The 24599-nt window shown below is 42.5% G+C and overlaps 4 protein-coding genes across 11 annotated transcripts; 1 reads left to right on the top strand and 3 right to left on the bottom strand.

Moving 5' to 3' along the window:
- Positions 1-398: 398 nt before the first annotated feature.
- LOC109903891 (trophoblast glycoprotein) lies at positions 399-4340 on the bottom strand. Its single transcript, XM_020500903.2, has 2 exons — positions 3241-4340; positions 399-2493 (listed from the first exon to the last, which is right to left on the bottom strand). Exons 1-2 carry the CDS (start codon positions 3498-3500, stop codon positions 1479-1481), a joined length of 1275 nt encoding a protein of 424 aa, XP_020356492.1. The 5' UTR covers positions 3501-4340; the 3' UTR covers positions 399-1478.
- An 860-nt stretch (positions 4341-5200) lies between these two features.
- Positions 5201-8023, bottom strand: LOC109864413 (transmembrane protein 222-like). Its single transcript, XM_020452194.2, has 6 exons — positions 7862-8023; positions 7512-7596; positions 7360-7391; positions 7143-7239; positions 6777-6907; positions 5201-5394 (listed from the first exon to the last, which is right to left on the bottom strand). Exons 1-6 carry the CDS (start codon positions 7972-7974, stop codon positions 5307-5309), a joined length of 546 nt encoding a protein of 181 aa, XP_020307783.1. The 5' UTR covers positions 7975-8023; the 3' UTR covers positions 5201-5306.
- A 1164-nt stretch (positions 8024-9187) lies between these two features.
- On the bottom strand, positions 9188-24145 carry LOC109864429 (WD and tetratricopeptide repeats protein 1). Of its 3 annotated transcripts, none has more exons than XM_031791924.1 (16): positions 24033-24145; positions 20555-20690; positions 20245-20328; positions 20101-20147; positions 19888-19999; positions 19592-19779; positions 18632-18814; positions 18206-18300; positions 17848-17963; positions 17560-17632; positions 17071-17164; positions 16728-16898; positions 16243-16478; positions 15808-15976; positions 11763-11955; positions 9188-11306 (listed from the first exon to the last, which is right to left on the bottom strand). In XM_031791924.1, exons 2-16 carry the CDS (start codon positions 20618-20620, stop codon positions 11103-11105), a joined length of 2031 nt encoding a protein of 676 aa, XP_031647784.1. In that variant the 5' UTR covers positions 20621-20690; positions 24033-24145; the 3' UTR covers positions 9188-11102. The 3 variants fall into 3 exon arrangements, with proteins under 3 accessions (XP_031647784.1, XP_031647788.1, XP_031647779.1); XM_031791928.1 differs by lacking the exon at positions 24033-24145 and adding an exon at positions 21167-21585; XM_031791919.1 differs by lacking the exon at positions 24033-24145 and adding an exon at positions 21433-21503.
- On the top strand, positions 22794-24512 carry LOC109864371 (uncharacterized). 6 transcript variants are annotated; one of them, XM_031791945.1, is made up of 5 exons: positions 22795-22919; positions 23309-23432; positions 23514-23568; positions 23777-23879; positions 23967-24512. In XM_031791945.1, the coding sequence occupies exons 2-5, from the start codon at positions 23317-23319 to the stop codon at positions 24341-24343; spliced, it is 651 nt and encodes a 216-aa protein (XP_031647805.1). In that variant the 5' UTR covers positions 22795-22919; positions 23309-23316; the 3' UTR covers positions 24344-24512. The 6 variants fall into 6 exon arrangements, with proteins under 6 accessions (XP_031647809.1, XP_031647805.1, XP_020307705.1 ...); XM_020452116.2 differs by having other exon boundaries at positions 23306-23432; XM_031791949.1 differs by having other exon boundaries at positions 22794-22919; positions 23306-23568.
- The last annotated feature ends 87 nt before the right edge of the window (positions 24513-24599 follow it).

The raw sequence follows: 24599 nt of genomic DNA, 5'->3' as shown, positions 1-24599 counted from the left end.
ATCATAAGATCACTCAAATAAGCTTACTGAATAAACTCACAAGACCAGAGCCAGTTGCATTGTGGTGGGGATGAATATCTACTGTCAGTGCTGCTTTGATCAATAGCGATCATTAGGTAGAAAGTCCTGCAAATAAACTCGCACACAGGATAGAGAGATGCACCGCTGCCTGCAGAGCCAGCAGGTGCAACTCTGTCTAGCATCCTTCATCTTGTTCCACTTTCCCCCTACAGACACACTTAATCACCTCCCTTTCCCCCCATCTGCGATAAGCAGGAGAATCACACTAGCACTACACTTAGTAACAGAAGGGGGGCAACGGGAGAAGTGTCATTCCCAAGAGTTTCCTGTAGATTTGTAATGTTAATTTAAGAGTAAATGGAAACTTACTGCAAATGTGATTTGGACAACATTTTGGAAAAAATGGTTTATTGGGCAGCACAAAGGGTTTTTACAATTGTTTCATTTAAATTATCTTGCATAACACGGGTAAATTATACACATGAGTTTATACACCACACGAGATCCTGCTTCATCGCTTCAATACCATGTCACTTCTGCACTCTGGAAATATGTGCCCTTTCTTTCTTGCCCTGTCACGTCTGGTTACAAAGTCAGTTAAGGACGAAAAGATGACTTAGTGCAGTGTGGAATCATTCAATCTTCCCAAAAGAGTAGACATTCAAGGTTAGTTTTGAAGTCAAGACCCTTCAGATAGGCAATATTGCTTTGGTTCCATCTAGATATGTCAATAAGACCCACAAAGCATAATAAAATAATACATACAACACCAAAGACAGATGGCAACTTGGTTAAATCTATGCAAGTCAGTAAAAATGTGGCCACAGTAAAAGAGGTATCAAGGCTATGCAGGTACAACGAGCCCGGCTGTTCACACTTAAAATAGGCTCTCCATTAAATAGCATAACTGTTCTGCAGTTTTATGCTTACATTAGTGATGTAATTATATTCAACACATTGTACAGAAATGCATGATACAGATAAGTCCCTCACAAATGTGAGCAGGGTTGGGCAGAAACTGATTATATGTCATCTGATTTTTCAAAAATGTACTTGTAATCAGTGATGTTACCAGCAAACAAATATTGTAATCAGATTACAGAAAAAAAACTAGATGATTACGTCTTGGATTACTTTCAAATTCAGAAAGGATGTTTTCTGTTTTCTCAATTACATTTAATTCAGCATTGATAAAAGCACAGGTTTAAGTTTGTTCCACCTGAGCGAGTGTGACCACAAGTCAGAGACCACATGTGTGTGTTGATCCTTTTTTGTCTACTTCTAATAAGGGGAAAGTAATCCGATTACATTACTGAGTTTGGGTAATCCAAAAGTTACATGACTGATTACAATTTTGGACAGGTAACTAAACTGTAACATATTACCTTTAGAAAGTAACCTACCCAACCCTGAATGCAAGTTCACTCCAGTCCAGTTCCATTCCAGGGAATGTGGAATCACAAATCCACCGAGATGGAGCCTGGCTTGACCTGTGTGTCTGAGGAGATCTGAACTAAACAGGTGTCAGTGGGTAGCTGTGATAAGCGGTTATCTGAGTGAGCCTGTCCAAAACTACCGTTTGTCGGTGGCTTCTCTTCGACTCTGACGTCTTTTGAGAGGTATTCCCGGCGTGGGTCAGTGTCGATCTCATAGCGGTGTTGATACCCCTCCAACACGTCATGGCAGGCATCTCGCGTCTCCACCACCCACTTATTAATACCTTGCCGGTTGAGGTAGAGCACAAATAGGAAGACCATGCCCACAAAGCCCAGCACCAGACCCAGGAGGACGTAGGAGGTCTGCAGGGAGAGGTCGCCCATCTCGTCTCTGATTCCGACCAGAGGTGGTGAAGTGACATGGCATCCGATAACTTGGACCCCGAGCCCTTGCAGGGGCCTGTCCTGAAACTCCCAGGGTGAGGAGCAGGTCAGGGCTTCTGCATCCCCCACCTGAGCCCGGGAGCTCTTGAGCCACACGGCAAAGTCTTGGATCTCACATGTGCAGACATAGGGGTTGTGGCTCAGCAGGATGCGGGGGGCTTGCACCAGACTCTCCAGCTCCCCCAGAGCATCGCTTCCGAACACCCTGAAAGAGTTGCGGGTCAGGTCGAGCAGCTCCAGGCGGCGCAGGCCAAAGAAGGTGCCGTTGTAGACTGATGCTAGGGAGTTGTTACCCAGGAGGAGGTGCTGCAGGCTGGGGAGGTGGGAGAACATCCCTGGGGGTAGGAAGACCAGGCAGTTCCCGGAGAGGTCTAGGCTGAGCAGCCCTCCTAGGCCTCCCCAGCGCAGTGCGGTGGTGAGATCAGTCAGTGAGGTGTAGTTATACAGGGAGCGGCTGAGGTTGAGCTCCTTTAGAGGACTCCCTGGGATGTTGAGGGCTTCAGGGTGGATGAGAGCCAGATGGTTGCAGCTCATGTCCAGGTAGCGCAGGTAAGAAAGGGTAGAGAAGCTGTGGGACGCAACCTCTGTGATCCTGGGAAGACAGATGGTCCATGTTTACAGTCCCCAAACCGATTATTGGACTTAGAAGTAATGTTTGCGGAATTATTGTCATGCTCAAATAGAGGTATCTAAATATTTCATAAATTGGTGTGATGACATTCAGGAGAACATGGAATAATAATTTTGTTGTAGTTTAGAACCTTAACTCAAAGCTTCAGAAATGTATAGGCAAGTAAATACAAATGCATATGTCTCAATGGTTGAAAATGTTGAATCTCTGCAACGGCAAGAATCCAATACTCTTTATTTTATTTACATGTATTTTTTTCTACCGCTTTTTCTCCCCAATTTTGTGATATCCAATTGGTAGTTACAGTCTTGTCCCATCGCTGCAACTCCCGTACGGACTCAGGAGAGGCGAAGGTCGAGAGCCATGCGTCCTCCAAAACACAACCCTGCTAAGCCACACTGCTTCTTGACACACTGCTCGCTTAACCCGGAAACCAGCCACACCAATGTGTCGGCGGAAACACTGTACAACTGGCGACCAGAGTCAGCTTGCTGACGCCAGACCTGCCACAAGCAGTCACTAGAGTGCGATGGGACAAGGACATCCCAGCCGGGCCAAACCCTCCCCTACCCCAGATGACGCTGGGCCAATTGTGCGCCGCCTCATGGTACTCCCGGTCACGGCTGGCTGTGACACAGCCCGGGATTGAACCCGGGTCTGTAGTGACGCCTCAGAAAACAATTATCTTTGATGAGAATATTTACTCACCCATTGTTGCTCAAAATGATGGTGGTGACATTTTTCAGTTCTTGAAACGTCTCGGATCCAATTCTGAATATATTATTTCCTGTGATGATCACATTCCTTGTGTATCCTGGAATATCTTGTGGTATGGCGCGAAGGTCCTTGGAGACGCATTTCACTGTGCGCGTGTCAGCAAAGCATCCGCAGCCTGATGGGCATTCCAAGCACTGGTGGGGCGCACAGAGTAGCGCACCAAAAAGTACAATAATCACCAAATGATGCATAACTCAACAGAAAAGTTATAAACTGATAAATACCAGAATATGCAGAAGGTGATGGTGAGCCATATTACGCCGTATCATGCACATCAAGGCGTAAAAAAAAAACTCCGATTCCGGTATGAGGTGTTAGCCTTTCTTTAGATGGTGCCGAATGATAGCCCAATGGTTTCTGTCTGCATTGAGTGAGAAGGATGTTTCATCTGCTGATCAACAGGACCGGCGAATTGTTAGCTTGAGTTTAAATACCAGCGCAGAATCAAGGAGAGGAATAACAGTGAACGTCTTTTAAAGGCACAGACGCTAATAATATTATACTACACAGAAGTCGACCTCTGTGGTGTCTTTGTGTGATATGATTTAACAGTTTATAAACAATGAACAAGTAGTCTAAGCATATTATGTACATGTATTTATATTTGTTCCAATAAATAACAACACACAACAGAGAGTAGTGCGCATTGCCCGTTACATATAATAATTTGGGCGGTGCATATATTTGTCCTGCTACACACAAGTGTGTAATATAAATGGGGTGGGGGGGGGGCATATGTTAACTCCCCTGAGACACCCGCAGTGAGTTGGGGTCACGGACAGGGTCGCCATTGTCCAGCGCCCCTGGAGCAATTAGGGTTAAGTGACTTGCTCAAAGGCACAGCGACAGATTTGTTTTTCACCTTGTGGGATCCGGTATTCGAAACCCAACGCTCTGACCTCGAGGCTACGTGCCGCCCTCAATAACAGGCAGTTAAAGACTCCAGCCATCCAAGTCAGACTGTTCTCTCTGCTACCATAAGGCAAGCGGTACCGATGCATCAAGTCTGGAACCAACAGGACCCTGAACAGCTTCTACCCCCAAGCCATAAGACTGTTTAATAGTTTAGCTAAATAGTCTGGGTAGTTATTTGTTTAACCATCTGCATTGACCCTTTTTGCCTCATCACATATGCTGCTACAACTGTTTATCTAGCCTGTTGCCTAGTCACTTTATTCCTAGTTATATGTACATATCTACCTCTATTACCTCGTACCCCTGCACATCGACTCTGTACTGCTACCCCATGTATATATAGAAAGGTTAGCGTTACTCTGTGTATTTATTCTTACCTTTATTTTCTTTCTCTCTGCATTGATGGGAAGCACTTCACTGTTAGTCTACACGTGTTGTTTACGAAGCATGACAAATACAATTTGTTTGAACTTTACTAGCCTATATGCTATAGCCTATTGCCCATAATTACTGTAATTCTATCAAATGTTTGGTCATGATTATTGTTTACTGTATTTTATCAGACAGTATTTGTTCATGCAATACTGTAATGTTAACATTCCTGAGCATGTTGCTTCAGAGAACTTACAGTATTGCATGAACAAATACTGTCTGATAAAATACAGTAAACAACTAAAGTAAAATGATGTTGAGCTGTTATTATACTGGTTAAATGGGGCTCAGTAAAAGAGACCAGTATGAATTTATGACCATAGACAATATATCTACATTCAAATTCTTGTCATTTAGCAGATGCTATATCAGTTCTATATTTATGGTTATGACTATCCCAAGCCAAACATTCATTTATACGACATTCCTTTCTGTTCTCGAGCAAAAGGTACTTCAAAACAAGCCAGAACAGCTGGACAGAACTGCCATCGTGAGACACCTTTCTGATGGATGTCGGAGAGTGTGGATATTAGTACTGCACAAAGAAGTGTCCCATCGGAACATTCCTCTTCTTCATTCACTTTCATGATTACAACTGAGCAGGAAAATCCCTTGTATTATCTCTCCCCTCCTCCATCTCCCTCGTGTGGTCAGTGCAGGTTGAGTGTTAGGATGAAGGTGACGAGAGCTCCAGTCAGCATGAGGAAGGGCAGCCAGGTCTTGAGGAACGACACACAGCTAGGGAAGGACAGAGAGAGAGAGAAAGCACAGTGAGAGTAGTAATGACAGTCATTAAATCTTCAGCCGTCGGTCAAAAACACATACTCCAAGACATTTGTAATCTATACTGCCCTACAAAAGGCAAAACACAGGAACTACACTTTTTTTTGGTCAAAATTTAGTTAAGACTGAAATCAGGCTTTGTAGTATCTGTTTTATCTTGTGACAAAGTGACCTGGACCAATTATGTCCTGTTTCATAGAAAGTTAGAAGTTTGCAGTAACTACAAAATCCAAGTAAAATAAGCAGTAACTGAAATTACTGCACTTGGGCTTTGTTCCACCATGTTTTGACTGTAGTTACCCACTCTGCCATACAAAGAGCAGTGAAACTGAGAAAAATCTCTTTTAAACTTTTATTTGTTGTCCAGACAAATATGTTGTAGGTAGATAAGTGATAATGCACTGATGTAGTATCTTATTCTGACGTAATTTTTTATGCATTCAACCATGACCCCTGATTTGACCTATGACACCCTAAGTCAAATAAATAACCATTCAAAGTCAAACAGAAAAACAACAAAGAGTGTTGGATAAACACAATTTAGATTGTAGAATCTACACAGTCAAATATTTTTTTATTTAGATATAAACATTCAATGTGATGAAACAGTCCTTACTTTATGGCGGGAAAAATGCTTGAGGGTCGCCTTTGCCTTTTGTAGGGCAGTATACAGGGACAGGTAAGGATGTGCAGTCAGTTCAATTTCCCCGAAGCCAGGGTAATTTACACAGGGCACTGAGGGCAGACCAACTCTCTTATCTCCCAGAGGTTTACCCCACTCCCTTCCTCCCCGTCCTCCTACCCTGTCCTCCCGATCCAGCAGTGGGAGCCCCAGCAGAGAGTTGATGTGGTGATGCAGGGGCCACATCTGGCAATGATGAATTACACGCTGCCCCACTGTTGAAGGACGTGACGCCCTCGGACGATAATGTGCAGGCTGCACAAAGCAGTGACGCCAGCTCCCTATGTGGGTCGGGGGAGAATAATGGGGGGGTTTCTCAACCGCATATGTTTCCCCGTGTCTAGAGCTCCTCTGTCCCTCCTGCAGAGTGTTGCCTGCTGCATGCTTGCTTGTTCAGACTCGGTGATGCTGTTTTTCAATACAGACTGGTGTTGCATAGTTTAATTCTGCCCATTTCAGAAGCATGTCTGATTCTACTTCCACACCAGTTAGTCAAATGATCCAGAGGAAACTCACACACACAGAGTGATTGGTCAGTCAGAATGATGCTTTGTGAGTGGCAAGTATTGTTGTACAGAAGGTTCTGTGTTCGCGCCTTGGTTAGGACAGGAATGAGCATACTCTGTTACATAAAGTAGAGTACCTAGTACCTCACCTGACATGCCTGCCATGGATAAGGGTCTGCAGGCATAGGTTGACCATGTTCCAGGACGTTCTGTTGTCGTAGCGCATGAGGTTGAGGGCCCGGGCCACGTGGGAGTGGCAGTTATCACAGCAGAGGTTGTGCTACAAGAGACAGAGGAAGAAGGCTAGTCAAGTCTAACTCTAGGCATTTTTGTCACTATCGCTCCAATGGGCCTTTACAATCACTGTACAAAACATGTACATATTTACCCTTTGCAATATTCCTTATGAATATGAACCTGAAGATGTTCATTAGAACCTAGGAAATAAATATAATTCCACTACTAGACCTTCCTGTCTGTCGTCTGTCTTATTATGACACTGTCGATGTTCATACCGGCCTGCATTTGTACTCCTCCGATGCATCGTGCACTGCTTTGTCCCAGGCAGCTGAGCCAGTGCCACACACCTTATCAACATCAAGCTTCCAGTACCTGTTAAGAGACAAGCAATGCTGCAGATACCTTACCACATAACCGCAATGCCTGCATGTCAATTTTGAGCACAATACACCAGGCCTAGCTCCAAGCATTGAACGAACAAAGCCAACTTACTTTGTTGGTCTTCCAAAGGCCATATTATCTTCCTGAAAGGAAAGATGGGAAATGTTGAGGAACTATCACGAAACAGATGGTCCAATAATATTAGGCTTATGCACATAAAGCTGTAGGCCTACTGTCATAATGCATGATCTGCATATACTCACAGACACTAAGTACGATCCAGCGAAGTCTCTTATCACGCCTGCAGAAGTACAGATCCCCATGTGACCAATGAAGGGGAGCAACCACCTGAACAAAACAGAGGTACAGCACTGTATTGGGGGGGGGGGTCCTGGGAATAAATAGTGCGCGTATATTATAAGGCATCTAACAGTATGGGCGTTTTAATTCCAGCCCACATAGTATTTGGAAATTTACTAGCTATAATGCAAGCTAAAACGATGTGATAAACATCAATGGTCATGTAGGCTATCAACATAATCTGTCACGTAAATAGTGTCTCCATTTCAGATGGTGAGAGCAAAAGAAAACAACCGGAAAAGTGGCTACTCACGACAGTATTGGAATAGGTGTCCAAACGATACAATAAGGATAACGGCTGTTTTTCCGGTCTAATTTTTCGAATCCGCCGTGATAATTAATCATTATGTCCGCCTCCTGCGCCATCAGTAATTTGGCACTCTGACGTAGCCTATGACTACTAAACGCACAGCTCAAAAATGGCGGCCCCGTTCCAGGCCGTCTGCAAAGCAGTCACGCAACAAATATCACAAAGCCAGCCTGGATATGAATTAAATGCCAAATGCAGAAGTTTTTAAATCAATATCAAATAATTTAGCTGCAAAAATTAAGTAAATTAGATTTCCATTAAAATGGGAAAATAGCTTTTACTTTTTTTTTGTTGCAAAAAACGACTTCTCAAAGGTCCAATGTTAAGAAGCCGAATGTGGTGGTCCTGGGCTGGCATGGTTAAACGTGGTCTGCGGTTGAGGCCGGTTCGACATCCTGCCAAATTTTCTAAAACGACGTTGGAGGTAATTTATGGTAGCGAAATTAAGATTCAATTCCATGGCAACAGCTCTGGTGGATATTCCTTTAGTCTGCATGCCAATTGCACACTCCCTTAACATTTTTGATATTTGTGGCATTGTGTTGTGACAAAACTGCACATTTTAGAGTGGCCTTTTATTGTCCCCAGCACAAGGTGCATCTTGTCATACTTGAGTAAAAGGAAATATTCCTTAATATAAAATTACAAGTGAAAGTCACCCAGTACAATACTACTTCAGTAAAAGTCAAAGTATTTGGTTTTAAATATACTTAGGTATTGAAAGTCAATGGAATATCTAAAAATGTACTTAAGTATCAAAAGTAAAAGTATAAACCATTTAACATTTCTTATTTTAAGCAAACCAGACGGAACCATGTAATTTTTTTATTGACAGATAGCTAGGGGCACACTTCAACACTCAGACATAATTTACAAATAAAGCATTTGTGTTTAGTGAGCCCGCCAGATCAGAGGCAGTAGGGATGACCAGAGATGCTCACTTTAAGTGAATTGGACCATTTTCCTGTCAAAATGAAAATACTAGTTTTGGGGATCAGGGAAAATGTTTGGAGTAAAAAGTACATTATTTTTATGAATGTAGTGAAGTAAAAATTGGCAAAATAGTAAAGTACAGATAACCCAAACAACTACTTAATTAGTACTTTAAAGTATTTTTACACCACTGCGGAATGGGTAGTTGTGGACCTGTGTGTAGCCTATTTCTGCACCTGGAACAGTGTGCAGGTGGAAAACATTAGTAATACAATCCAAATCATCATTACCCTGGTTAAATACACGTCGGAAGTGAAACAAACTCAAGACAAGTGGTTCAACAACATTAGACCTCTTTTATTTTTCTCTTGCAGCAAACTTTGTCGTGGGATTTTCCCCAAAGAAAAATAAACATAAAACATTTCTTAAATTATTTTTTAACAAAAGAAATTACACATGGAAGCCTAGTGTTAGAGGACTCCATCCTTAGGTTTTCTTTGAACCCACGTCATCAGTGAGCTGGTGGTTTGCTGGTCGGCTAGAGGACCAAGAGGCTCATTGTCTAAATTTGCCATTTACAATGTTAACTTTAGACAAAATCTCATAAGTAAAACTCCAACTGCAGCAGAGGACTCATGCTGGGTCCAAAGCTACAGGAAGGGAAAAATCCCTATTCCATTCTTTGCCCCAAAATGTTCTGGGGAAAGCTGAAAGTGCTTGTATAGGGATCCTGAACCCCAAAAGCCACCAAATGGATTGCGTCTACGAAATTGTCTCTATGCCATGCATGACTGATATTAGGACTGGTGGTATTGCCCTAGGATAGTGAAATACCCTTCTCTCTTCATCACTTTCCCTCTCTCTGTTCAGAGCATCACTTTCCCATAATTCCCTGGTTTTCCAGAAATACTGGTTGGAAGATTCATGATTTCATGCTTATTCCATCCGGATCCTGGTTATCTGCCAACCGGGATATCTCGTAAAAACTGGGAATTTTGTGGAAATTACCAGAATTTTGCAACCTTAGTACAACAAAGTTCGACAGATTCTGACCAATCAACACCTGACTATCAATTAAATCAAACCCCTTAAACTAAACCCCACAACCCTTCCGGCTCTACATCGTTATCAACGAATGACAGGAGCAAATGTCTAAGTGTTGGAGAAAATGTGCGGAGCTACTGCTTCAGTTTGACAGCTTTGTCTTAACCTACATAATAAAAGTAAAAGGGAAACATTTTGCATACCTGTCAATAAAATAGGCATATAGAGCGACAAGAAGAACTTCAACAGAGAAAGCAAATGCAACATGGATCCTTGGCCATTATTTACTCTTAAAACTTTGAACAAATGGAGAACCTTTTTTTGTTGTTGCCAGACCGAGTTTAAAAGAAACAAGGTGCACAATCCTAACAACGCATTTAAGTTGAGTTGGAGAAACACTTCTAGACTTGTTAACACTTAAAGTCAAGACTTCTTCTGCTCTGTTCCTGTTGACCAATATTCCAACAACTTTAAAAAAAGGACTGTAAATCAAAAACTTTAGGTAGAGACTTTCAGAGCTGGAGAGGGGCTGAGAGTGACCTCTTATACTCCAATTGAAAAGCCCACTAGAGATGAAACAAAGCAACTTCCTGTGGCCTCAAGTCTCATCCTCCAATGAGGACACTGACTATTGGGGCCTCGCTTTGACCTCTAACCTCTGAGCCGTCTGCAGGCTACACTACCAGAGGCCTGGGGCTTCTGCTTGTAGTGTTTCCCTCCAACGCACTTCCTCTTGGGGAGGGTTTAGAAGTGGTTGACTCTTAGCTCATAGTGAGAGATTAGGGAGTGATGGAGTACTCTCTTCTTTACCGTATAGGCCCAATACCTCCAGCCTTGGAGCAACGGAGGGAGCGGCCAAGGTGATGTTGTTGGTGTTTTTAAAAGGGGTGAAAGGTCGTTGTCGTCACCCCCGTGGAATCCCCTCGCCAAACTGGTTTCCTCCAATCCTGCCTCGGGATGTGGTGGAGGAGGGCAGTGCATAGTGCAGAGCTGTGACATGACATTCACTCGATGTTGCTTTCGTTTTAGAGGGGCGAATGAAACATTGACAAACGGAATATCTATGGTGCTTTTTCCCCCTCCTCACAGACACACACACAGACGTACACACACACACACAGACAGCCTCAGGGTTTGGGAGGGGGTAGGGGAGGAGTGCCTTGCATCCTGCTGCCTCCATACTGTATGTGGTGTTGGACCTGCTAGTCTAGCTGGGCCGGCACTGCACCTGGCCATCTGAGCTGTCCTCATCGTCTGAGCCCTCTGGCCCACGGCCACTGAGGCCCGTGATGCGGTAGCCCATGTTGAGCAGCATGACCTCCAGGGGGTCGGCATTCATACGCCGCTGGTTGGCTGCAGCGGCGCCCTCCATGTCCTCCACCACGCGACCGTTCCCACTCTCACTCTCCGTCTGGATGACAGAGGGGAAAAGGATAGGGAGAAAGAAAGGTAAAAAAAAGGGTTAACTTCTGGTGTTTTGTAAAGTCAGACTTATTATTATTATTATTTTTTACATCTGACTATTACAAAGGAGGCCATTGGAAAGGATAGGTCATAGTGCAGCCTCAATTGTGACAATCCAATAATCAGATGTACAATTGTTTATTTATTGCGTAATCCTTGATAGTTTTTAATGCATGTATTGGCAGTAAACATTTTTTAATCATCAATCAAACATTCAATCAAAGAATCAATCATGTCGGTGATTGAATGGATTGCTTTTTAAAATGCATCAACTCTATGTATAGTGTCCTTGGTGCTGAGGTGTGTTTTTACATCCTGTTTCTTGCTGTATCTAGCCTACTATTCCACACAAAAGAAGTTTGCTCGTGGGGAAAAAAGACATTTGAATAATGTTGTTAATGACCTCTGGCCTGGGGTTCCAGAGCCGCACCACAGGGTCGATGCCGCTGGTAGCCAGGAAGCAGTAACTGGGGTGAGGCTGCAGGCAGTTTACTATGGACTCGTCCCCCTGGAGGATCCGCACCAGGTTAGCAGTCTCCTTCTCCCAGATGAAAAAGGAGCCGTCGTCGGAGCCGCTCACAATGTACTGGCCTTTACTGTGGGTGGGGGATTATATATACACTGAACAAAAATATAAAACGCAACAATTTCAAAGATGTTAAAGTTCACATAAGGAAAATCAGTCAATTAAAATAAATTAATTAGGCCCTAATCTATAGATTTCACATGACTGGGAATACATATCCGTTGGTCACAACTTTAAAAAAAAAAAAAAAAAATGTAAGTAGGGGCGAGGATCAGAAAACCAGTCCGTATCTGGTGTGACCGGATGCCTCATGCAGCGCGACATCTCCTTCATGTGGAGTTGATCAGGCTGTTGATTGTGGCCTGTGGAATATTGTCCCACTCCTCTTCAATGGCTTTGAGAAGTTGCTGAATATTGGTAGGAACTGAAACACTGTTGTACACGTCGATCCAGAGCATCCCAAACATGCTCAATGGGTGACATGTCTGGTGAGTATGCAGGCCATGGAAGAACTGGGACATTTTCAGTAATTGTGTACAGATCCTTGCGACGTGTGGCCGTGCGTTATCATGCTGAAACATGAGGTGATGGCGGAGGATGAATGGCACGACAATGAGCCTCAAGATCTCATCAAGATCTGTGCATTCAAATTGCCATAGATAAAATGCAACTGTATTCATTATCCGTTGCTTAAGCCTGCCCATACCATGACCCTGCCGCCCCTATGGGGAACTTTGTTCACAACGTTGACATCAGCAAACCGCTTGCCCACATGACACCATACACATGGTCTGCAGTTGTGAGGCCAGTTGGACGTACTGCCAAATTATAAAAAATGGAGGTGGCTTATGGTAGAGAAATTAACATTTAAATTCTTTGGCAACAGCTCTGGTGAACATTCCTGCAGTCAGCATGCCAATTGCACGCTCCCTCAACGTTTGACATCTGTGGCATTGTGTTGAGTGACAAAACTTCACATTTTAGAGTGGTCTTTTGTTGTCCCCAGCACAAGGTGCACTTGTGTAATGATCATGCGGTTTAATCAGCTTCTTGATATGCCACACCTGTCAGATGGATGGACTTTCTTGGCAAAGCAGAAATGCTCACTCAGGGATGTAAATACATTTGTGCAATTTTTGGTTGTTGAGAAATACGCTTTTTGTGCGTATGGAACATTTCTGGGATCTTTCATTTCAGCTCATGAAACATATGACCAACACTCTACATGTTGCGTTTATATTTTTGTGAGACAGAGAGAATGAGAGAAGCAACTATTAGACCTTGTTTGATACTGCACACAGGTGGCAGAGACATTTCCGTAACATTTCATTTGAAGGGTACTTAAATAAGGACGTCATAACGCATTCATAATCAAAACATAAGCAGTACATGAGTATTCTTTCATTCTTATGTCAACTACCCCCATTTGACACCTTATGAACTGCTCATGGCTTATGAAGTTCAGGAGGCACCGACGTTTCTATAGAACATCATCATGTTTTTTCTTCAAACATCTAAAAGAAAATTACTGCACGCTTATAAAAAGAAGTTTGGGGTCACTTCAAAATGTCCTTATTTTCCACAAAAACACATGAAATGAGTTCCAAAATGAATAGGAAATATAGTCAAGACGGTGACAAGGTTATAAATAATGATTTTTAAATGAAATAATAATTGTGTCCTTCATATTGAGCTTTTCGTCAAAGAATCCATTTGCAGTAGTTACAGCCTTGCAGACCTTTGGCATTCTAGTTGTCAATTTGTTGAGGTAATCTGAAGAGATTTCACCCCATGCTTCCTGAAGCACCTCCCACAAGTTGGATTGGCTTGATGGGCAAGCTGCTCCCACAACAGGCCAATAGGGTTGAGATCCGGTGACTGTGCAGGCCACTCCATTAGACAGAATACCAGCTGACTGCTTCTTACCTAAATCGTTCTTGCATAGTTTGGAGCTGCGGTTTGGGTCATAGTCCTGTTGTCATAGTCCAGCATCTTTTAATTTTTCTGCGTCTCATGAATATTCTTCTTTGTAATCCGAACACCTCAAACTTAGATTCTTCTGTCCAATCTTCCACTGTCCAGTGTCTGTTCTTTTGCCCATCTGGCCAATAAATATTTTTACGGGCCAGTCTGAGATATGGATTTTTCTTTGCGACTCTGCCTAGAAGGCCAGCATCCCGGAGTCACCTCTTCACTGTTGACATTGAGACTGGTGTTTTGTGGGTACTATTTAATGAAGCTGCCAGTTGAGGACTTGTGAGGCGTCTATTTCTCAAACTAGGCACTAATGTACTTGTCCTCTTGCCCAGTTATGCACCGGGCCTCCCACTCCTCTTTCTATTCTAGTTAGCCAGTTTCAGATGAAAGTTATTGTTTCTGGCCATTTTGAGCATGTAATCAAACCCACAAATGCCGATTCTCCAGATACTCAACAAGTCTAAAGAAGGCCAGTTTTATTCCTTCTTTAATCAACACAACTTTTTTCAGCTGTGCTAACAATTGCAAAAGGGTTTTCTAATGATCAATTAGCCTTTTAAAATTATAAACTTGGATTAGCTAACACAAAGTGCCATTGGAAAACAGGAGCGATGGTTGCTGATAATGGGCCTCTGTACGCCTATGTAGATATTCCATAAAAAATCAGCCGTTTCCAGCTACAATAGTCATTTTCAACATTAACAATGTCTACACTGTATTTCTGATCAATTTTATGTTATTTTAATTGGACAACAAAAAGTGCTTTTCTTTCAAAAACAAGACATTTCTAAGTGACCCCAAACTTTTGAACAGTGGTGTATATACAGTGCATTCGAAAGTATTCAGACCCCTTTCCTTTTCCCACATTTTGTTACGTTACAGCCTTATTCTAAAATTGATTAAATAAATAATCCTCAATCTACACACAATACCCCATTAAGACAAAGCGAAATACCTTATTTACATAAGTATTCAGACCCTTTGCTATGAGACTTAGGTGCATCCTGTTTCCATTGATCATCATTTAGATGCTTCTACAACTTGGAGTACACCTGTGGTACATTCAATTGATTGAACATGATTTGGAAAGGAACACACGTCTATATAAGGTCCCACAGTTGACAGTGCATGTCAGAGCAAAAACCAAGCCATGAAGTCAAAGAAATTATCCGTAGAGATCCGAGAAAGGATTGTGTCGAGGCACAGATCTGTGGAAGGGTACCAAAACATTTGTGCAGCATTGAAGGTCCAAGAACACAGTGCCCTCTATCATTCTTAAATGGAAGAAGTTTGGAACCACCAAGACTCTTCCTAGAGCTGGCCGCCCGGCCAAACTGAGCAATCAGGGGAGAAGGGCCTTGGTCAGGGAGGTGACCAAGAACCCGATGGTCACTGTGACAGAGCTCCAGAGTTCATCTGTGGAGGTGGGAGAACCTTCAAGAAGGACAACCATCTCTGCAGCACTCCACCAATCAGGCCTTTATGGTAGAGTGGCTAGATGGAAGCCACTCTTCAGTAAAAGGCACATGACAGCCCGCTTGCCAAAAGGCATCTAAAAGCCCTTAGACCATGAGAAAGAAGAACATTTCCAATAACCTGTTTTTGCTTTGTCATTATGGGGTATTGTGTGTAGATTGCTGAAAAAACAAACAATTTAATTCATTTTAGAATAAGGCTGTAACGTAACAAAATGTGAAAAAGTAAAGGCGTCTGAATACTTTCCTGAACGCACTGTACTCTCCCAAAAATGGAACGGGGAAACATAACCAACGTTTCAGAATGCAGTGTCTTCTTCAGTGTTGACTATACGTTTAGTCAGCACCTCAACAAAAAAGAAATGTGTATGTCAGCTCATGCTTTTTACTTTCCCCTTACAGGTCAACAACTAATATTAACAGTGTTTTTAGAATGTATAAGTTATCCGTGTCTAAAATGCTCCACTGACCTGCCAAAGAAGTTGGCCTCCTTGATGTCTGTTGTAGTGTTGCAATGACCACAGTAGCGGTGTTTGTAGTCGTAGCTGCGCTCTCTTAAGACGACCTCGTCTTCCGGGATGGACTCCTTCCTGTTGAACGTGTGGAAGCGGATTGAGCTGTTGCCCTTTTTGTCCTCAGCTACAAACAGACATGACATGGAAATAAAAAATAATAATAATTAAACAATGAATGATATCAAATCCATACACTAATTAACACGGTATTAATTTGCATAATCGCCCTTGTGGAATATATAAGGTGTTTTGAATTGAATCAACATGTAAAAAAAAACACATTGTAAGTCAACGTGGAAAGGTGATGGAAAAGTCAGCCAAAAACCACACTTTATTTTTTTGGGGGGGGAAACAGACGATTACCCAACATCACCATTAAATCCTTCTCACCAGAGTCCATCTTGGAAAAGAGGGCGGCCTTGATATCCTTATCCAGTGCGTCGCAGGCGCTGCTGTGGGCTTGCTCGGGGAACTTGCCCTTGAAGTCATCCAGGCACTCCAGAGCCTCGGCCACGTACTTCAGCTCAAAGAGGCAACGCGCCAGCCGGAAGTGGGCCTTCAGGTGCCCAGGGTTGAGGGACAGGGCCTTCAGACAATCCCTCAGCGCATCATAGTGGTCACCGTCCCTGGGGGAGAGAGAGAACACATCACACACACACAACCGTATATACCACACAGTCACACACACGTGTACCAGCATAGTGGTAAACTGTTTTAAACGCGATGAAACAAGGACGTTATACCTGAACTCCAATGTTTTCTTTTTAGCTGCAAAACATTTTGCTACAGTATGCCCTACTGAACATGACCATTTTCTGTAATAGGAGAAACACAGAAGGAGAGTAAATGAGGCTAGGGGTTAACTAGCTGCCTACCACTTGCGCTTCATGTAGGCGGCGGCGCGGTTCCCGTACAGCATGGCATTGTGGCTGGCCTCGTGGATGCCCAGACTGTAGAACTGGATGGCCTGAGTCCACTGCTGCCGCGCAAACGCATCGTTTGCCTGCTGCTTTATCCGCTCCAAGTGAGGCGGCAGCTCACCAGAACTAGGGAAGAAAGATGAGAGGACGACACGATGAGAGAGTGATGAGAGAGAAACTAGGGATGTCACTCCCCATAGCGTAGTGTTTCTAGAAATACACTAGGGCTAGGCTGTTGCCAAATGTAATATGTGGGTGAAAATGAACGATTAAAATCAAACATGAGAAAAAAAGTTACCCAGAGAAGACTTTGCTTTCTGCGAATCGAAGTCGGCTGGCTGGCAAGTGAATTCCATTTGACACACCGTTGGTTGTCTTTCCATTCTGAACATCTGTTGGGATATCACCCCATACAGTTCTGGGCATTACAAAGTTGTACTGCAGCACAGTAAAGAACGTTTGCTGAAAAGTGGATGTAACTGCACTGTCAGGAACATTTTTCAAAAATGCATTTCATCACATTGGTTATTGTCAAGTGATTGATAATGACCTTGGTGGTTGATGTCACCCTCTGAGAGAGTAATTTGTCACATAGACAATGTACCTTGATGTACATTGCTGCTGCAATATTTAATGCCCAGATCTGTATATAAACTATGGGCAGACTTTTAGCAAGCAACTACACTCCTCCATATAACTCATTGGTCATAAATAATACATACTGTAAATGTCATTTTAATGACAAAATACTGTAGTAAGCTTTGGGCGATTTCCATAATCATAATACCTGTTGATTGACACTTTTTGGGAAGCAGATAGGTGTACGGCTTCTGTTTGAACGTCAAGTCAAATAGATACACCTGCAGACAAGAGAAAACACATTCCTGGCAAAGTTACCCTTTGAACCAACCACAGGTAATCATCAACTTTAATGATTTGGTTTGAGAGTTAAAGTAGTATGCTTGTTGGAATTCAAACCTGACAATCTGAGAAAGAGATGGATTTTTTTTTGCCTAGTGGGCTGACCTGGAGGTTTGACCTAAAATAAGAGTTTAACTTCTAAAGCCTCCTTTACCTGTTCCCCTCCCATGTTAACTAGCAGCTCGGTGCCGTCGGGGCTGAAGGTGACATAGGTGGCCACTAGGACCCTCAGGCGGTTATTGTAGTCAGGGAGCTTCACTGGCAGGTGCCCTGAGGCAACGGAAACAAGGAGAAGAAGTTGGGTGAGAGGCATACAGAATCACCTTACCTGTCCCACTAGTTTAGTTCCATATATTGTAAATGACTGCGTTATAACACATATATTGTCCATGTGTGTTTTTACTGTTGATAATACATTGTAGATACTGTATGGGCTTCATAGAAAATGTTCACAGCTGTTTCTTATTAATACATTTTGTGCAATAAGCCAAACCATACGATCACACACACACCTGCGACATAATACTGCCCCGCTCCATCTGGGATGGGCTTCTGCCTGTCGCAGAATGTGTGTACTCCTGCCGATGTGCTCTGACTCGCAGACTTCCTGTGAAAGGGAGTGGAGGAGAGAAACATAAATCATTACCAAAAAACACTCAAAGCTGAGAAAATAACATTGGTATGACTTATGATAGCCCAGAGTAGTAGGGAGACATATTGGACGTTCTATCCAGCAGTCGTGCATATTCCTTATGTGATACAAAATTTAAAACTATTCAATTAAAAACTGAAATTTGACAGTCAAGCAGTGAGAACGAAATCCTAACTTCAGATTTGAGATGTCTTGGACTTTCAGGTAAATTATGTATTGATGCCAATGGAAACATGAGCCACAAGCGTCAATCTCAAGTTAGGATTCGAGCCCGACTACTACACACCTGTGGTTGTGGATCATGCGCATGTCGTAGAGACGTACAAAGGGCCCGTTGGCCCCCACTGCTAGGTAGTTATTATTTTGCGGGTTGACAGCCAAACACTTGGCCTCCACCAGCTGACCACAGTATTCCGTCAGATCGATGAGCACTTCTGAACGCTTACTGCTCTCCCTCAGGTCATATTGCCTAAAATAGTAGAAGAAAGCACATCATGAGGACATCAATCATCTCCAAAGAGTCAGAACGTAGCTCTTTAAAATATTGTTTTGAATTCTAATCAAATACTAGACTTTTTGGTAAGGTTTAATTGCAAGGTTGAATTAAAACTGCAATTTGTGTCCATAGCCAGCTTGCTCCAAAATAAACAACTAACTACTATACTCTGTACGTGGGAGCCATATTTTGAGGTTGTAGACGACTGGTTGGGTTAGTCAAAAAACAAAAACACAAGCCACTATTGAAACATTGGCCCTTTGAATCATAAGCAGCGGCGGCAGTCAGGCAGTGACGTACTATAGCGAGAGTAGGATACTAACTTTCTGGGTCTGAGCTGAGCTATGGGAACCATCGCCTGAAGCCAACCATGCATCTGCAGTAGTCCACAATGCCCACTGCACACCTGAGCTTCGAAGGGTAGTTAAAGGGTATTCTCTGGAGATACAATAACCCCCAAGACAGGGTGTGTGATGAAAGTGCTGCTGGAGGCATGTGGCCACAGAGACCCAGGGACGATGTCCCTGGGAGAGGGAATACAGCTTGAGGTAAGAAAGGGGCTCATGGCATAACACTTCCATTTCAACCTTAGTTTCACGTCATCTTTTCACCTTCGATATTCTACTACAAGCCAGTAGAAATAACATGATGCATCTGACAATGTATCTGACACAGTGTCACCTTAACCAATGAACATCTTTGGATGCGACAAGGATGCTCCAATGGTTAGCTAGCTACTGGGGCTCTGACCTGATGATTCCGTCCTCCGCAGCACTCCAGAAGATGTTAGGCCACATGGGGGCTGTAGCGATGCGCTTGACGCGGTTGGTGTGGTCGGAGAACATGTGGATGGTCTCCTTGACAGACACGTCATGCACGTGAACCTTGGTGTCCGCTGCACCCGTCACAAGGATACGGTCACCTGAGTGAGGGAGAAACTGCAAGAGGGGGAACGGGAAAAACAAGAGGATAAAATAAGAAACTATAAGAAAGAAGCTTCATTTCTCCACACATAGACTTTCCCATCAAGCAGTTTCTGTTTTTACCTTCACAGAGAAGATGTTTGCTGCATGCCCTGTGTGCATAGTGGTGAGCTTCTTGTGTTTGAAGGGGTCCCAGATGATGCAATGTTGGTCATCTGAGCCCGATGCCAGCAGACTGAATAGAACAAGAATAAATATTACAGATAGGCCAACATAAAATGTAGAAGTGGTAAATACGGTCATTAAATAGAACCCTGCTTTCAGCTCAGGACTTACTCTCCCCGTTCGTTCCATTCCAGGCAGTTCACACACCCAGTGTGGCCCTGTTGACACAACAGATATGGGCTGTCAGATTGGCAAAGACATTAATGTTGTATGTGCGCAGAAACACTCTCTCTCTCACACACACACACACATCACCTGCAACTCTGCCTCCAGTCCAAGTCTATTGATGAAGGGGTCTGTGACATGATACTGCCGTTGGAAGCCCAATGCTCTCTTGTCCTACAGACATTAAGGCAAAACATCACCTGTCTCTCTCCAAAATCTCCTGTCTCACTCTGTCCAACATAAATAAAGCATTTTTGGTGAATAGTAGTGTTCATTGTTGAATAGATTTCAATCCAGATTGCAATGCAGATTGCATTTCAGGGTTGTTAGCAAGGGCAGTTTGTTTGGGTAAAAGAGTACAGTATTTCATAAAAACAAGGTCTTAAAACGTTGGACCCACCCTGATCTGCCTGTGCAAGATGTCTCTGGTGATGTTCACAGCAGACATGGCCTCACAGCAAGTCATAGAGCACGGACTAGAGGTGCAGGGTCCGAGGGTCAAAGGTCAGATAGCATCTGCAGTCTCTAGGAATGGGCTGCAATTTGAGAAATAGAATAGAACTGACATCACACAAAGAACAAGCTTACTTAGATAGGATTAATATGTAAACAGAGATGTTTGTTTCTCTACTAGGTACATCAGTCAATGGACACTGGAGTAATGTACACCTAAATTGAAGAGGGGTTCCCAAGTGTTTGAGGTTTAAATACTGAAACATAACTGTTAGCTAACTAGAACAACAACTGGTTATATCTCTGCTAGCCAAGTGGTGGTCTTCAGATAACCATGTACACACAATTCCTTCCTAATACTAGCCATTGCGACTGGTGATGTTTACATTAGCCAAATAACGTTAACCGTAGCTAGCTGGATTAGCTGCTGGGATGCTAGCTACCAATAATAACAAGCCGTATACGTAGTGACAGCAGGCTGGGTTGGCCTCCCAAAAAGACAGACATACAGCTCCGTCACCGCAGATATTTCTGACATTCCCTAAAAAAAGCGTTGTACCTGTGTCGTCTGGCATTCAACTCGAAATCGTTCCCAGTCTTTGCCCAAGTTTCCAGATAACGACAGCGCCTGCTCAGCTACAGTAGCTAGCTAGCTGAGCTAACGTGAGATGATTTATTCAAGAAACAGGGAATTCTCAATGCTCTAGTTCTCTATCTAGCACTTTAGCTACTCCTTACCAATGAAAGTCAAACTGTAACAAGAGCGCTTCATATGAAATATTTTTGGTAAAAATGTACAAGTGTTGACTGTCACTGCTTACTTACATGGGTTTATCAACTGACTGAACCCTCCCACTACCCTTACGTGAACTAGCTGACGTGAACTAACCTTTGGATATTAATTTTAGGAAGAGAATTATGAGTACATCGCTCTGTGAATTGCACTGCTGTTTTTCTTCCGTTGCGCGACTGTACTGTTGAGTGACAGGTCAATTAGACAAATGAAAAAGTTGCAAAGTTCCTTAGAATGTTTTTTTAGTTTTTTCCAGTGGTGTAAAGTATTTAAGTAAAACATACTTTAAAGTACTACTTAAGTATTTTGGGGGATATCTGTACTTTACTATTTATATTTTTGACAACTTTTACTTCACTACATTTCTAAAGAAAATTATATAATTTTTACTCCATACATTTACGTTACATTTTAAATGCTTAGCAGGACTGAAAAACATCCTTGATTATCCCGACTGCCTCGAATCTGGTGGACTTGCTAAACACAAATGCTTAATTTGTAAATTATGTCTTAAGCGTGTGAGTGCCCCTGTCTATCCATAAATTAAAGAAATCATGAACATTGTACATCTGGTTTGGTTAATATAAGGAATTTGACATTATTTATACATTTGAAACTTAAGTATATTTTAGCAAATGCATTTACTTTTGATACTTAAGTATATTTAAAACCAAATACTCTTGATTTTTACTCAAGTAGTATTTTACTGTGTGACTTTTACTTTTTACATGAGTGATTTTCTATTAAGGTATACTTTTACTCAAGTATGAAAATTTTATACTTTTTTCCACGTCTGTATTTTTCGATTTATTAACCTAATATGAGATCACCAGTGACATTCAGCACTGTTTTCCTGGTGAGATGTATGAAGGAGTGGGGCCTGTGGGACAAAATAATGAATTAATAATAAATGAATCCTGAAATAATTAATAAATAATAGAAAATCCTGATACATATGTACATGGTCTTTCATTACTCTCAATCATGATATTACTGCATGTCAGTGAGACTTGTCCAGTGGCATGGATTGATCCAGTGGTTATTGACTGTACGTTTGTTTATCCCATGTGTAACTCTGTGTTGATTGTGTCGCGCTGCTTTGCTTTATCTTGGCCAGGTCGCAGTTGTAAATGAGAACTTGTTCTCAACTGGCCTACCTGGTTAAATAAAGGTGATATAAAAATATTAAAAAATAAATAAATGGACAATTGTCTCGAAAGTGGAAAGCACCTGTAGACATTCACTAGTGCTCACTGTTGTATCTACATTATGATATCAGATCAGTGCAGATGAGGAGAGGAAGCTGCTTTCGAGTATTGACTTTTTGAAATAGAGAAGCAAAGAACTCGGCTTTGTGGAAGTCACAGGCGAACCTTGCTGCTTGTGCAATTAACATAACAACCAAAGAGGTAGTGATGGATTTCCCCAAACTTCTTTGCAGCTTCTATTTATTACAGCTGGTGGTCTGTCTTGGTCAGGCAAAGTGTTCAGTTCACAAGCTGGAGACAGGCATCTAAGGGTAAGCGCCCATTCTATGAATGTTCAACTTCTTTCTTAGAGAAATTCTGAATGTGTTATTTAACCCTTGGCAAAGCTTGGTACAGAGGCTTCTTCTACACACTCTGAAGAAGGCATAGTAGCCAAAACACGTACGTATGTGGTTTTAATTATGCTTGTGGACATGACAAGATCATAAAGCCATTAACTTGCACCAAAAAATGATGAAGAGTGACATAGTATTTCTTCAAATATGAACATTTGATCATGAATAATCCAAAGACCACCTTCCAAATGTTTGTACACCTGTTTTCACCCAGGCAGCACCCTCTGCCTCTAATTCAATGATCGATTTGTCGTGCCATAAAATGAAACTTCTTTTTTTCTTCTTCTTCTGTGCATGTCAAGAAGTCAATGCCATGGTTCTGGAGATTGTGTGGAGACTATTGTCACCAGTGCAGTGGAGTCTGTGTCTTTTATCCCTTCTCCTGCTTCTCATAGTATCAATGTTATTATGTGCGATCCGTTCAAAAAGGTAATACTTCTTCCTGTATTATGACCCTTTATGAGCATTTTTTTTTGGTATTGCTGACATCCTGTCTGCATTTTCCATTAGTAGAAAGACATCCAGGTTGTCATTGGCTGAAATGGGACCGATCTCTGGTGAAAGGGTCAGTGTACAAAATAACTGGGAATGTCCCATTCACCTTACCAATTCATTTACATGACCATTTGCTGTTGTTTGTGGATGTCCTGCTCCAGAAAATAGTAAATCAATAAAAACTTAATGTAAAGCTGGAATTCAAATGTATGGAATAATCAAACTGAACTGAAACCAAGGGCTCCCTCTGCTGGTACTTATATGATTACTCATTGCAGCCTCCAGATTCAATTGAGGTCACGACCTCAGAACTAAGGAAGAACATCATTGGACCAGCATCCTCAAAAAGAAAGTCAACCCAGTCCCAAAGAGAACACAGAGGTCAGAGTCAGTTGTTCATCACACTTGCAGTTGGACATGTTTCCCCACATCACACTCAGCTCACTGTTTATGTTTCACTCTGTGCAGGGTCTTTCCCAGGGCAGGATACCCCAAGGCCGGTGAAGAAGGCTTTGAGGCAGTTGCCTCCCTTACCTGAGCTGGAGAAGAGCAGTGTCCGACGACACAGCAGCTACACTGGGTCCGTAGTGTACGACGTTGTGGCCACAGAGGTCTGTAATCTATGGCCCACTACAGACAGCCAGGCTTCTCAACAACATACAGTAGACTGCAGCAACCACCTGGAGGAGGAAGATGAAAAGGGGGAAATTCCGTTCCCTGTCTATGCCAAAGTCAACAAAACCAAAATTTGCTCGAACTCATCAAGACGTTCACCACTGTATGCCAAAGTGAACAAGACTAGCTCCCGGACTGTGAAATCGGAACTACTGTTCTGCAGTGACTGATATTAAGTTAACACTGTGACTTGAAATGTCCTCCAAATGCTAAATACTCTACTATGTTTTACGCCAAAAGCTTATTTGAGATAAATGCTTCAAATGCCAATCTGATTCATGTAAACGGATGACAAGTGTAATCTAATAGACAAGAGGAGTAAAAAGTATCACTCACTCACAGAGCCTAATTCATCAAGTTGTTTTGTACTTTCTGAAATGTTCATATGCGTTTCTTATGTTGTTTCCCAGGCCCACAATGCTGCAA

Source organism: Oncorhynchus kisutch, linkage group LG2, assembly GCF_002021735.2.
Source record: "Oncorhynchus kisutch isolate 150728-3 linkage group LG2, Okis_V2, whole genome shotgun sequence".
Taxonomy (NCBI): Eukaryota; Metazoa; Chordata; class Actinopteri; order Salmoniformes; family Salmonidae; genus Oncorhynchus; species Oncorhynchus kisutch.
The sequence above is the reverse complement of the archived record's forward strand: the minus strand, read 5'-3'. Positions and strand labels throughout refer to the sequence as shown.